This window comes from Rhinatrema bivittatum, chromosome 2 (genome assembly GCF_901001135.1).
Source record: "Rhinatrema bivittatum chromosome 2, aRhiBiv1.1, whole genome shotgun sequence".
NCBI classification, from domain to species: Eukaryota; Metazoa; Chordata; class Amphibia; order Gymnophiona; family Rhinatrematidae; genus Rhinatrema; species Rhinatrema bivittatum.
In genome coordinates this window covers 424,229,987-424,245,356 of record NC_042616.1, presented here as the reverse complement: position 1 = coordinate 424,245,356, position 15,370 = coordinate 424,229,987, and the positions used below count along the sequence as shown (strand labels likewise).

Below are 15,370 nucleotides of genomic sequence, written 5' to 3'. Positions count from 1 at the left end.
TTGTGTGGCTCTTTCACAGCATAGAATCTGAGAATAGAAGATGTAATGTCAAGGGTTATGCTGTAGTACAGGGGGATTCAGGTTCAGATCACCTGTCCAGGGCATGCACAGGCTTGGGGGAGGTGGCTGCTGCAAGTGTTGGCTGACCAATGGCATTGAGTGAGTGCCTCAAAGAAGACACTCCTTAGTCCTGGGTTACTGGCACTGGATAGGAATAAAAAGAACAAAAAAATAAAATCAAGGTTATAACATATGACTCTTTAAATGGTATGGATTGAGTACCACTTCTCCAAATTGATTCATAGTATGGGACACTTGTATGGAATAATGAAACAGGAAATGATGTCCCTGCAGGTAAAGGTTTTTATTTTCTTAGTTTATTCTTGGGGCTACATTTAATTCCTCTCAAAGTGCCATGAGGACAGATGCATTCAATTTTGTTTAGGAGTAGAATAGACATGGATCATTACTTAGCTCAAGGGTGTACTTTGAAAGATGGTTTGATAGTTGTTTTTTCCTCTTTACCTCTGCAGACCTAACAGAGTCCTGGAAGAGTACTCCTGTGCCCGACACACACTGCTTCAAACCCTTCATCAGGTGTAACATCAAGCTTTATTGTGAGCTGTTCTGGACAAAAACTTCATAGTGTAGTTGATAGGGTCAAGGAGACGATACCGAAGATGTTGATGCTCATGAAAACAGCTGGAATTTTCTCTCTTTCATCACCACCTTCTGAAGACGTAATCTATCGTTCTGGTTTGTGCCACTTTCCACATGGCTGCTTATGATCTTTTTTTTTTTATTAGGTTTTCTTTTCTGAAACGGATATGGTTTACCGGTGTTCTTCCTGTCTTGCAAGAAAGCCCATGATCATTGAGAGAACCATCATTTTTTAATAAGTGACATGAGTTTGCTATGAGTTTTTCTTCAATGATGTTGATTGGACCACATGAGCCAGTTCAATTTTTTCTCCCTCCAGAATTATTTAATTCAAACTCCGGAGTTTTTTTTGTATTTACGGTGGTAGCTGGGAGCTGCCACCATATACCATAAAGGCAGCCATAGAGAGCAAATTATATACTTCATGTTTGAAGTTTAGTAGGTGGCTCTCCTCTCTTTGCTGGTTATGCCTCATTCTTTTATCAAGAAGTGACTGTACTTTTGATTCTGGTACTGTGACACTGGTTGTTGGGAAGACCAGTGCAAAACCTAGCACCCTCCCCTGTAGAATTTAATTTTCATTCTCTCATGAAATCCCCATTAACCTGGGTTACTAGAATACAATACTCCTAGCTCCAACCACTTTGGAAGGGGATGCACTGACCATTTTTAAGCTTACTTTGTAGGTCACCATGTTGCATAATAACCAGTTGAAATGATTCTTATGTTTACAGCCCCCTCTATTGTGACTTAAGTTCAAAATGGAATTTCCCTTTAGCTAATTTTTGGAGTACTTGAGGGACTATTTATCCAATCATGCAAGGTGGCATTTGTGGGAATGCTGGATCTTGGTCTTGAAGGCAAGAGGACATCAATGAAACTGGAATATCAGCCTTTCATATCTATACCTGTGTTAATCACTAGAAAAGAAAACATTTTGCTGGCATGATACCCTAGCTCAGAGTCTTGAATTTGCTTTTGCTCTCTGGCTCCTGCTTTTTATAAAAACATTTATGCTGAGAATTGGGCATCAGTAAAAATAATTATCCTTTAGATAAAAATTTGCATTTCATCAGTAATCTGTAAAGAAGTCAAGCTTTTTTAATCGCCAGCAAGCTTCTATTTCCTTGATGGAGAACTTGCCATGTTTTTTTGGGGGTTTTTTTTGTTTAATTTCCTCCTATATTATTGTACAGTATTTTATTTTTCAAACTTAAAGAAACTGCATCGTAATCCTAAATAGAATACATTTAGTGACCTTATAGAGCAAATGTATGAAACCAATGCAGACAAGTTGTGACTTTTTATCCTGTGTTAAAAAATCAGTTTTAAAAAGGTGAGGCAGAAGTCCCTCTAGTTTTTGTGTTTTCAATATGTGGGTGAATTGATGAAACGACCTACAATACAGTATACTAGTGCAGTATTCTTGTCATAGGACTAAGAGATGCTTAAACTAAGATTATTTTTTATAGGAAATCAGGTTTTGCAATGTAAAATATTGTGCCCTCTGGAGCTTTTCTTGAAGGAAAAGTTTTTCCCTCACCCATCAACATCTGGCACTGGCCATCCTTTTTTTTTTTAAACTTGGTGGTTCTTGGCATAGTCAGTAGTTCCCTTGGTCAGCTCTAGTTCTATTTCCAGGCACAGCTTTCCAGCGAGGATTCAGGTTGTTCCAGAATGGGTCTCAATATGGAAATATGTTCAAACTGTGTACAGCAGTGATGAGCCTCTGACACTCTGGTGGGTACTGCTGATGCCCAAGAGGAAGAGCTTTTAATAAAGTGCTTGCAGATGCATCATCGTTGCCCTCTCAATATTAGAGGTTTGAATCTTGATCTCCAGTATGGTTGCCTTTGCTGATATACATATACATATCTCTCTAAACCTAAGTAATTCTTCATATGAGGCATGCTGTACACTACAGGGTGTTCAGGAGCATTGGGGACCAGCATGGTTACCATAGCAACCTGTCTGGATGAATAATAAATCACCTTTAGTAATAATTTAAAATGGTTTCTAGTAGCTAATGATCTTCCCATTGGACTTTTTATTTTATTATTTTTTAAATTGGTTTGGTAGTTTCCTTCTGTTCCTTTGGGTGTTCTGCCTCAGTTGCAATCTAGCTCCTTCTGGGTCTGTAGTGCCATCGATCTTCATTCTCATTTATGCAGGGTTTGCCTCCATTTTAACCGCTTCTTATCAAGCCCAGTCATTGCATTAGCAATCCTTGCTCTGAGAGACACATACTTTGATTCTCTCTGTACCTGACCACAAGTGCACATTTGAGTCAGTCAGTAGGTGGTGGTGTAATATGATGGGGATTCCTTCCCTGTTGGCCGCAAATGCTACTTCTGTTGTAACCTGAGCTGGAGCTGAACCCAGCTTTCTTGCATTTTAATGTACAGCACTGCCTGAATCATCAAGCTGACTCCTGCTGGAGATTTTCTGTTCATCACCTAGATCGTTAGAGGTCTTTTGTCACCTCTTTTATTGGTTATTGACTTGTCATGTAATATCAGTTGTGGGATTACAATAATGTGTTTAGCTTATAATGCAAAAAAAGTACAATTGTTTAATTTTGATGGCACTGCTCTGGGATTGTATTTTCACATTAGTATCCATGTAAATTGTATAGCAAATTATAGCTCTGGATTAGTTTTCAGTCTAGTGTACAAAGCTGTAAGGATTACTGCTCTCTCTCTTGCTGATGCTCCTTTGCTTTATGGCGGGCTGTAGAAAGGATACATGCACTTAAGATTGGTTTCCTGTTCAATAATGTCCAACCTCTGTCTTCAAATGTTCGGCTCTCACATTTATTGTATATGTAAACTGTTGGGCGCTAGTGAAATATATGAATTTCAGAGCTGCTGCTAACCACTTTATTTTAGCTTGGAAGAACTACAGAAGGGCTTTTCCAAACTTTCTAAATTTTTTTGGATGCTGATGGGAACAAAATTTGGAAACCGATGGATTTCAGGGCTGGTATCCGTCCCCTGAAGAATGCCATCTGTCAGAAGACACATGTCAAATTGCGATGCAGTGCCTGCGTAGTTGAATTTTGTGAAAAGTGTAGTTTGGCAATCGGCTCCATGTGATTTACTAGTTTAATTTCCTGTGCTATACAGATTTATTTTAAGTTGAACATTTTGAAAATTCAAAACCTTTTTTTTTTTCTATAAGGAGGAGAACTCCCTCCTATCTTACATCTAAAATAAGGCAGCTTCAGTTTTCTTCTCACAGGCCTTGGTATACTAAGCATTTTTCCTGTTAGAGAAACCCTTTTAGCACATTTGGCTCCATGTTTTGATGTGAAGATACCTTGTAAATTGGGCTGCTATGGGCAGGGGCACTGGGCTCCTTCCTAGTGCAGTGGAGCTGCACAATTTGTGTGCTTGGGCTAAGGAAGGACCTTTATGTGACCACCTGACAAGTCACTGTAAAAATGAGATTTTTGGCTGCTTTATGAATGCCAGTTCATTTATCTGATTTTACTGGGTACAGTAGTTCTTCATTCTTCCTTTTAACTCTGGGCTACTACAAATAAGATGGGATATTTCAAAATACATTCTAAAGCTTGTCATTTGACCAATAATTGATATATCTTATTAATGAGATCATACCCACAGGATGCTTGAGCTTTCTGCTCTATTTTCAGTGTGCAGTAACTGTTAAAACAAAGCTTTTAACAAGGAAATGGATCTACCATCTATAAGCTCCCCTCACTTTTACAGTGACTTGCCATCAGAGGAACTTTTTAGAGTGATATCAATGTCTGCTGAGAGCAATTGAAAGCAAAGCAATTTGTAATAAGTTACTATAAGGAAAGGACAACCCCTGATTTCATAAAGTAAAGTTCATTATATATGTCAGGCCTGGTAACAGACAAGTCAGGCTGCAGGACAGCCAGCTGCTTCTGTGGGGCAGCATTTCCATGCTACTAAACCCAGCACATGCACTGTCTGATGGCCCAGGTACTAGATAGAAAATGTAAATACTTGATTTAAAGAATAGAAGTGGAAAAATGAACCTGAATTGAATGGTGAGCAGGGGTACCTTGGCTTGTGTTTTTTCCTTCCACCTCCATGCAGCAGCTTATCTGTATTTTTCATACCATAATAAATGACCGTTCTTATCAGAGTGTTAATTTGTAGTGTGATTCTGCCTGAAAAGATATTTTGTATGTTGTATGTTGTGATCTTTGTGAGTCATGACATGTACTAGTATATTTTACACTGAATGTGGAAGGAGGCTACCATTCCAGAAACTTTCAGCTTAACTAATTTCACTGTGCCATCATGTTCCCAAAATGCTGAAAACGAGTTTTTCTACTCTTAAAGGTGAATTTTAAAAAACCTACGTGCATCAAAGCCAGGAGATACGCGTGTGTCTCGGGCTGGTGCTCGCTGCGAGGATTTTAAGAAACCCAAGTATGCACGTATCTTCCAGTACAAACATAAATCAAAAAGTTAAAAAAAAAAAAAGGGTGTGGTCTGGGTGGAGCATGGGCAGGACATGGGTGTTCCAAGAAGGTCACTTGAAATGTGCTCGTAAGTATTTACGTGCATAAGCGCGCGCTGGGGTCCCTTACTGCATAACTTTACTCCTGATATGGATGGGCGTGTAAGTTTTAAAATAAAAAAAAATCAGGGCTAGTCAGCAGGATTTGAAGGGTCGGGGCTAATAGGGTAAAAGGGAGACAGGTTAATTAGGGGGAGGGGTTAGGAAGTTGGGAGCCTTTACTTGGATGAACTGTTAACAAACTGGAGAAACTGGTAATTGCATTTTCATGTATATCTAATAAAATCCCCCACTTATGCTGTAGAGCCGGCATTTGCCCGCACAAGCGAGAGTCCGTACAAAATTGCGCGTACAACCGATTTTATGATATGCGCATATGTTATAAAATGGCAACTGCCTTTCACACGAGCCACCATAAGTGCATACATGTATGCCCACACGGCTGTTTAAAAGTTACCATTTTACAGTATAATGCTGACAATACTGAACCATGTTAATACTGTTACAAATTTTTTAAAAACTATGCAAAAAATGGTAAATCAACTAAATATACAAAGGATAGCTTAATATCAATTTTTCTAAGTAACTGAATTCTGAATACTAGAAATAATCCCACATATGAAAGTTAAAAATCACAAACTAACACTATAATAAAATAAAATAAATTTAGAGTGAAAAAGGCTCAAACATATAAAAAATTTGTTCTAGTAGCTTTGTCTTCTCTGTTGCTTGTAATCATTTTGTGCCAAAATAAAGTTTAAAACTCAAATTCAAACATATTTGAAAATACGTTCATAATTAAAATTATTAATATAAACTCTGATGTACCATTTAAAAAATGTTGTATCTAGAGTAACCTACAATATTACAAAAACAATTTTGGACAAATGTTCAATTTTCTTCAATTAAATTTCCTGGGGTAGGGCTATAAAATTCTATTAATCTATACGTGTCAGTTCATAGTTATATCTCTTTTACCAGCATAGTATCAAAAGGTCCACATTGCTGGTTTCAACTTCATATAACGCCAGCATGGTATAATCTCAGCATTATAGATTTTGACTTCCAGCCCCCTACAAAGGACCTTTTTTGCCAGCTAGTGACTTTCTCAAGGAGATATAATAGATATTTTAAACCTCATCTTATTAACATGGCACTGTAATCATTGGTACGTATATTGAATCAATAAAACGTATCTGGCAGTCTTGTGGAAATGCTATTTCATCAAGATCTTCATCGGAGACTGACCCCAGGTTTTCTCCCCATTGACTCATGCAATGTATGATGTCTATAAATCAAAGTGAAAACAAAATTCAATGTGTGAAATGACTTATACTCTTTAAGTCAACAATAAAAACATTCTTTTGTCTACAAAAAGAATTTGTTGGCCTAAAAACATCCTTATCCACTCTAAGGCATTCACAAAAGTTATTTAACTTTCAATCTCAGCACAAGTTTAGGCTTAAAGAAACCATCATAACACCCAAACAGCTGACTGGACTTCTCTTTGTCCATCAACTTCCATAGGTAGTCCAGTTAAATAGTTTTGTGAATGCCTTAAAGTGGATATTTACAATTTGTTGCATTTCACTTTCGACTCTGTCATAGTGGTTATTAGCTAAAAACATCCTTACCTGACTCAGAGTTTACCAGCTTCATCCCATTGGCCCTTTAAAAAAGAAATCCTCATTTTGATCTTTATATAATGCTATCAATCACCACAGCTCCTCCCCTCTTTAAAGTGTTTCTTATTGGAATTACAAAGCCCTTAAACATAACATTAGAAGTTGATACAAAAACTCCATATCTCTTCAACTATAGCAATAATCATCTGCTATAGCATACCCAAGATGATTAACTGCAAGGGCTAAAAGTCATAGATATGCTTCCATTCAATCTGTTGATTCAAACCTTGTGGATATGAACTTTGCCACTGATGTTGCGTGGTTCCCGTTGATACAGAAGTTGGGATATGTTTCCTCTTTTTTTTAGTGTTAGAAGATTTAAAATTTTTTAGTTTATCTGGTGATTCATTGATACCAAATGAAATACCAACAGGGCTTTTATCTTCTTCTTTCTAATGCAGCTTTTGTGTTCAGTTATGTGGGTTTTTATTTGCTGTTTAATTTGCCCTATGTATAATTTCCAATATGGGTAAACTGTGGCATAAATCACTCTAGAGGTATTACAGGCATAATAAACTGTCAAGTTGTATTCAAACAATAATACTTATACATGTATACATACTGAACATGAGCCACACTAATACTTTGGTAAAAGTCTGTATTCAATCTTCCAAAGAAAATGCAGCATGAACTAGCTGGTATCTTAAATTGTCACTTTTTAAAATCATTAAATTGTCACTTTTTAAAAGCAGTATATACTACAAAAAAACAAACTTGCCTCTTGTTGTGGATACCTCTTTAAATGAATATAAACAGACACAAAGATGGGATATAAATACCTTGCTGGCTATATCTAATGTCCAGTATTTCTGAATTAGGCATCTGCCATAACTTTGGTGGCTGTTTGAGGAAAGAACCCTACAGAACACTCTCTCTAGTCCCCAAAGCAGACATTCTTTGTCGAAATGCTGGCAATGTCAGACAATTGGAGTTGGAAACAGGCAGGGAATAAACATTGTCTAAAACAGCCACGTCTTTCTTCAAATCTAAGATAAGTGTTCTCAATATAACATAAAAGTTATTTCCCTGTACGTACCAGGATCAGTCCAGACAGTGGGTTATGTTCCTTATCCCGCAGGTGGAGACAGACCAGAATTGTGAGGATGTCCCTTTAAGGGGAGAACCTGTACACTAACCCCTTCAGTATTCATCTGTCTCCCAGCAGGTGCAACAGCTCCCCTTCGGCTCTCTGTCTCTGGCTTGTCAGCCTTTTCTATTCCATCTTAGATTCAAGCAAGTACTTCAGAAAAGTTATATTTCTGGGGTTTTTTGATCCCTAGTGTCTTTTTCTTTTTTCTTGGGAGACTATTTCGTCTCCTCGCTCTTGCCGGACTCATGAGGCTATTTGCCCCTTTTGCGCTGCATAGTCTGAGTCCGGGTTACCTTCCAGGTGTGGGACCGTCTCCCTCTGGGACTCGCTCCCCTTTTCTGGCTGCCGAGAGGGTTTTAGACCCGCTGCTGCGCTCAGTCACTACTGATTTAAAAGAAACAGTTTAAAAATCAGTTTAAAGGTACCAAAGTTCCGAAGTCGCAGGTATTCAAATACCTCTGACTTCTGCAGCAGTTGACCAGAACTTTTCTTACTTTTTTTTTTACCTTTTTTGGCCCTTTTCTGGTCCTCAGGCTTTAATCCGGCAGTCAGACAGGCAGGAGTCAGCAGGGTCTCCCTGCTCTCTCCTTGGTGCTGAGGCTGTCACTTTAAGAGATTTTACTTTTTTTTTTCTCAGCACAGCTTGGGCTATGCCCAGACAAGCAGTTTGTCTTGCATGTGGGCTTTTTTACTCCCGTTTTTCGCGGCAGGGTCTTTGCCCTGCTTGCCTGCCAGGTGGAGAAGGTCCCTCCTCGGCTGAGAGGACAAATTTAGCCCGGGGATCGACTCCCCCAGGCTTGGCCAGGCCGTTTTTAAGCCGGCAGAATTCTTCAGTGGCGGCTATTTTGGATTTTTCAACGGCTCCGATTTCGGAGCTTCCTGGGGCTGGGGGGCCAGATTTTTGTGATTTACACCCCCCCCCCCCGATTTGAGCCCTGTGGACCCCCAGGAGGTGAGTACTGACCCCCCCCTCGACCCCCCCCCCCGTCCCGGTTTTCCAGGGTCCCGTTTTCAGCTGAATTTGTTCTCCTCATGCATAAATCTTATTTAGCTAGCTTGCATGAGGAGCAGGAACCCACCCTCCCCCTGCAAAAATGCCCCGTTCCTCGCCGTTGACTACTAGCCCGGCTGCGGAACGCCAGGGGCCGGTTAGGGTCCGGGTGGTCCCCGGGATGGCTCCTCTACCAGATCCTCTTACGGTTCCGGTCTCTCCGGATACAGATCCCTCCCCAGATCCTATGGATACCTCCCCGCTGGAGGGTGATGACTCCAGATTTCTTTGTTTGTTCCGCAGGGAGGAGCTGGGGCCTCTTATCCCCTGGACCTGGAGGGTCCCTCGGTAGATAATCTACTGGACTTCCTGCCCAAGAATATGGATCCGGTCCTAGGGGGGCTTAGTGCCCCAGCCACGGCGTTTCCCTTTCACCCTATTCTAAAGCTTTTAATTTTACGGGAGTGGGAGGCTCCTGAGGGGGCTCTCAGGGTGGGACGTGCCATGGATAAACTGTATCCCCTTCCTGAGGAAGGCTTGGATCTGTTACGGTACCCCGCGGTTGATTCTTATGTCTCCGTGGTCACTAAACACACTACGATACCGGTCGAAGGGTTACAGCTCTCAAGGATCTGCAGGACCGTAAGTTGGAGTCACATCTTAAGCGCATCCATGAATCCTTAGCTTTGGGGGTCCGGGCTACTTGCTGCAGTAGTCTCATGCTGCGTGCGGGCCTCCGGTGGGTTCAACAGCTCCTTGGTGCACAGGCTCTTCCGTTAGCAGAGGCGGAACAGGCGGAGCGTTTGGAGGCTTCCATAGCGTACGCGGCTGAAGCATTTTATGACCTGGTCCGGGTTCAATCCAAGGCGATGGCCTCGGCGGTATCGGCCCGGAGACTCCTCTGGCTTCACAACTGGTCAGCTGATCAGTCTTCTAAAGCTCGACTGGGTACCCTGCCTTTTAAAGGTAAAATGTTGTTTGGGGAGGATCTTGAGAAGCTTATGGAATCCTTAGGGAAAGATAAGGTCCATAGGCTCCCGGAGGACCGCCCCAAGCCTTCGTGCCCCTCCGCGCCAATGCGTTCTCGCTTCCGGGGCCAACGTCGTTTTACTTCTTGGGGGCGGGGTGGCTCTTCACGAGGCTCCTCCCGGGCTCAGTCCTGGTTGCAGTCCTTTCGCGGGCGCCGACCTTTTCGGGAGGGGCAGCCTGCGCGTACCGCTCCCAAATCTTCCGCCCAATGAAGGTCAGTTGACTCATTCCTCGGTTCCTTACCTCGGCAGCCGCCTGTCCTTATTTCTCGAGAAATGGGTCAAAATCACGTCGGACCAGTGGGTCCTCGACATTATCAGGGATGGCTACGCCCCCGAGATCGTCCGCACCCTTCCGGATCTGTTCCTTTTTTCGCCGTGCGGGCAGTCCAAGAGGGCCGCGGAAGAACAGACGCTGGCCAGGCTCCTGGATTCTGGATCTCAAGCGGGTCAATCGCGCCCTGAAGGTTCCCCACTTCCGTATGGAAACCCTTCGTACAGTTATAGCAGCGGTCCGTCTAGGAGAGTTTCTTGCCTCTCTCGATCTCGCGGAGGCATATTTTCACATCCCCATCCACCGCGACTACCAGAGGTATCTCCAGTTCCACATCCTCAATCGCGACTTCCAGTTTCGGGCACTTCCCTTCGGTCTTGCAACGGCGCCTCTTACTTTCAATAAGGTCATGGTGGTGGTCGCGGCGGCATTGCGCCGGGAAGGGATCCTTGTCCATCCTTATCTAGACGATTGGCTCATCAGAGCCAAGTCGGCGACTTCCTGTCGACAGGCAGTGGATCGCGTGTTAACTCTTCTCTCCTCCCTCGGGTGGATAGTAAACTTCGCCAAAAGCAACCTTCAGCCTTCCCAGAAGTTAGAGTTCTTGGGGGCCCACTTCGACACCCGTGCAGGCAAGGTATCTTTACCCCTCGCACGAGCTCTCAAGTTGATCGAGCAGCTCTGAAACCTGGTGGCTCTGCCTTCTCCCATGGCCTGGGACTACTGCAGGTCCTGGGTTCCATGGCCTCCACCATAGATCTTGTCCCTTGGGCTTTTGCTCATATGCGACCGTTGCAGAAAGCTTTGCTGTCACGCTGGAAGCCGGTGTCGGAGCAGTTCCAGATGGTCCTTCCACTCTCCGCCTCTACAGTCGACGATTTGAAGTGGTGGCTCTACCTACCGCATCTCCTTCGGGGGATGCCTCTCGAAGCTCTGCAGTGGACAATAGTCACCACGGATGCCAGCCTTTCGGGTTGGGGTGCGGTTTGTCTCTCCCAGTCCATTCAAGGCGTCTGGAATCCAGCTCAATCTCGCTGGCACATCAATCGTTTGGAGACCTTGGCGGTGTGCCTGGCTCTTCAGGAGTTCCTTCCTCTCCTCCGCGGCAAGGCAGTGAGGGTACTCTCTGACAACTCCACCGCGGTGTCTTACATCAACCGCCAGGGGGTACTCGAAGCCCCCTGGTAGCTCTGGAAGTGAGTCTTCTCCTCTCCTGGGCGGAACTTCATCTGCAATGCCTAGCGGTCTCCCACATTGCGGGCAAGAAGAACATTTAAGCGGATTTCCTCAGCCGGCAAGTTCTCGATCCGGGAGAGTGGGAACTCTCGGAGGCGGCCATGGCTTTGAAAGTGACCAGGTGGGGTCCTCCTCACCTCGATCTCAAGGCGACTCTACGCAATGCCAAGGCGAATCAGTTCTTCAGCCGCTGGAGGGAGCATGGATCGGAGGGCGTGGACGCGCTAGCTCTGTCCTGGCCATCGGGCGTACTCCTGCACGTGTTCCCTCCGTGGCCGCTGGTGGGGAAAGTTCTCAGAAGAATCGAGCTCCACCGGGGTCCAGTCATTCTCGTAGCTCCCGAGTGTCCGCAAAGACCGTGGTTCGCGGATCTCGTCAATCTGGCGTTGGACGGGCCCTTGCGTCTCGGTCACCTACCTCGTCTTCTCCGGCAGGGACCTGTATTTTTCGACCAGGCCGATCGCTTTTGTCTAACGGCCTGGTTTTTGAACGGTGACGCCTGAGGCGCAAGGGTTATAGAGAAGAGGTTATCTCCACCCTCCAAGCGCGGAAGCAATCTACTTCCCTGGCCTACATACGGGTCTGGAAGGTTTTTGAGTCTGTTTGTGCGGAATCAGGCTCCTCTATCCGCTCTGCTTTGGTCCCAACAATTCTTTCTTTCCTCCAGAAGGGTCTTTCTAAGGGCCTCTCGTTCAGCTCGCTCCGCGTTCAGGTCTCTGCGCTTGGCTCTCTCCTAGGGCCCGTGGACGGTCACCCTCTTGCGAGTCATCCTGACGTGGTTCGGTTTCTCAGGGGTGTTCGACATCTTCGTCCTCCCTCTCGAGCCACTTGTCTGTCGTGGAGTCTCAATCTGGTCCTTCGGGCGCTCTGTGTGGCTCCCTTCAAACTGCTACGCTCAAGGATCTTACGCTTAAGACCGTCTTCTTGGTCTCTATCTCCTCTGCGCGGCGAATTTCTGAGATCTAGGCATTGTCTTGCCGGGAGCCCTTCCTGCGATTCTCCGATTCTGGGGTACCTCTCAAGACTGTGGCCTCCTTTTTGCCCAAGGTGGTTACCTCCTTCCACGTCAATCAGTCGGTAGAGCTCCCAGCATTTTCTGAGGTGGAACTTGCGGGCCCCACTGGCGGGGATCTCCGTCGGTTGGATGTTAAACGGGTCCTGCTTCGCTATCTTAAGGTTACTAATGACTTCCGTCTCTCGGACCATCTCTTTGTTCTCTGGAGTGGTCCTAACCGTGGTAAGCAAGCTTCTAAAACCACTATTGCCCGGTGGTTGAAGGAGGTGATCTCTTCGGCCTATCTCTGTCAAGGTCGTCCCATTCCTGCGAGTCTGAAAGCTCATTCTCTTCGCTCTCATGCTACTTCTTGGGCGGAGAGTCAAGCTGTTTCTCCGCAGGAAATTTGCAGGGCCGCCACTTGGACATCCTTGCATACTTTTGCTCGACACTACCGTCTGGATGTTCACTCTCCGGTGTTCGGTTCCTTTGGGCGGCAAGTGCTTCGAGCGGGACTATCTCTGTCCCCCCCGGTTTAGGGAAGCTTTGGTACATCCCACTGTCTGGACTGAACCTGGTACGTACAGGGAAAGGAAAATTAGTTCTTACCTGATAATTTTCGTTCCTGTAGTACCAAGGATCAGTCCAGACTCCCTTCCCTGTTTGTTATTATGTCTGTCCTCTCGAAGCTTTTATTGTAGGTTCACAGTTTCTCAAATGGGCATGGAGTAAGATTACTGAGCAATTACACCGGAAGTCTTGGTCTTCTGCCCATACCAAGTATATTCAAGAGCGTATAGGTTCCATGGGTTCTATTGTTGCTCCGTTGAGCTTTACTGTTACTTGCTTGACCCTAGTTTGGGTTCTTTGTTTTTATGCTTTGACAGTCGTTATACTGAAGGGGTTAGTGTACAGGTTCTCCCCTTAAAGGGACATCCTCACAATTCTGGTCTGTCTCCACCTGCTGGATAAGGGACATAACCCACTGTCTGGGCTGATCCTTGGTACTACAGGAATGAAAATTATCAGGTAAGAACTAATTTTCCTTTGAATAACTTTAAAATTGACACTTTTATCTGCATTACAAAAACAAAATGAAAAATAGAACTAAGATATATTTAAAAGGTATATAAATTAAATTAAGGCACAGCCAAAGTTATGACAGATTCCTAATTAGGAAATACCAGACATTAGATATAGCCAGAAAAGTATTTACACCCCATCTTTTGTTTACTTTCTAAAAGCTTCCTATTTTTAAGAAGGATCCTTAAAAATAGGATGTACTTCTAATATAAGCCAATACTGAATCAGAATTTTCTTAATATCATGAGCTTTTGAGGAAAATGGAAGGGCACATATAATAATACGCTGCAAAACCTTTTTACTATATTAGTATATAGTGCTTGCTTATAAGCTTTCTTATAAGCTTGACCTGAAAATCTATTTATCATATGTATTGCTTGTGTTTATACTCCTGAACGGTAGAGAATAATCATCGGAGTTGTAGAAACTCACCTATAGGGATGATATTTTCCAAATACTGTGGATGATTATTGGCATAGTGGAGTAAAATGTTCCCATCAGTAGATTACTTCTATATTGTAATTAAAAAATAATAATATTCAGATGTTTTACTAACCAAAATATGAAAAAATGTTATTTCTCCCAAATGCTTTGAAACATAAATTGCAAATGAGGATCAAATTATAATTATTCATTGAAAATCTCATGGCAAAAAGAAAAGACCCCCTACATTACAACAGTTTGTTCTGCGATATTTTTCCTGCTGGTATAATTGAACATTTAAGAACTAAGCAGTTTCAACATCCACTTTTGTGAATAAACCATCTTCAATGAAATTTCAGTCTCAACTGGTTAGGTTAATATCCTGATGTTGCTGCTACAATTCAAACAAGCATGCAGGTTGGGTGGCTTTTACCAGTAATGATTAAAACATTTCAGCCAGCCTTGTAAGTGGCTTTATGGCTATATGAACTAGCTTTTTCACCTGTTAGTATTTTGTGATGTTATTAATGAGCAGTGTGATATGAATATATATATATAATGTCCCTACAATTTAATTCTTCAATTTGAATGAGGAGTTAAGGATTTTTTGTTTTTTTTGCTATTTCTTGTTTCTTTATAACTCTGCAATCCCTGAGAGATTCTCTTAATCCAACAGTATTCTGAGTGTTGCTGCATATAAATCCAGTCTTAACCCATTATGTTCCAATGTCCTATTTAAAAGACAGCTTCTTAAAAAATGTGGGACATAATGGGTTAAAGAAATCATATTTAGCTGGGATAATACTTCCCAGGTTATATCCTGTACCAAATCTCCAGACTCAAATCATGCTCCCACCAAAATTGAGGCCGCCGCCTGCTCAGAATAACTAAACATCATTGTGTAGGGCCATATCACACCAGCTGGTACAAATAAAATCATCAACTATCCAAAAAAAGGTAAATTCAACCAAATATATAAGTAACTGAATTCTGAGTACTAGAAATAATCCCACATATGAAACTTAAAAATCACAAACTAACATATGAAGATAAGACTTGCCATACTGGGTTAGACCAAAGGTACATCAAGCCCAGTATCCTGTTTCCAACAGTGGCCAGTCCAGAGCACAAGTACCTGGCAGGTTCCCAAGGGATAGATAGATTCCAAGATGTTTTTCCCAAGAATAAGCAGTAGATTTCTGCAATTCTACCTTAATGGTTAATAGACTTCTCCAGGAACTTGTTCAACCTTTTTTTAAATGCAGCTACATGAATAGCTTTCACCAGATAGTTTAGTTTATTACATTTGATAAGTAGCCTTTCTGTACATTAAATCAAAGCAAATTACATAAAAAGTGTCCAATAGGTTACATAATAGTATAGTTATG

General features: G+C 42.9%; 1 protein-coding gene across 1 annotated transcript in view; it reads left to right on the top strand.

Annotated features, from left to right (window-relative positions):
* Positions 1-4,797, top strand: part of RANGAP1 (Ran GTPase activating protein 1) — a 317,592-nt gene extending 312,795 nt beyond the window's left edge. Inside the window, exon 16 of the mRNA XM_029590239.1 lies at positions 534-4,797. Coding sequence (XP_029446099.1) covers positions 534-603 — 70 coding nt within the window. The 3' untranslated portion in view covers positions 604-4,797. The remainder of the gene's footprint in view (positions 1-533) is intronic.
* Positions 4,798-15,370: the final 10,573 nt, after the last annotated feature.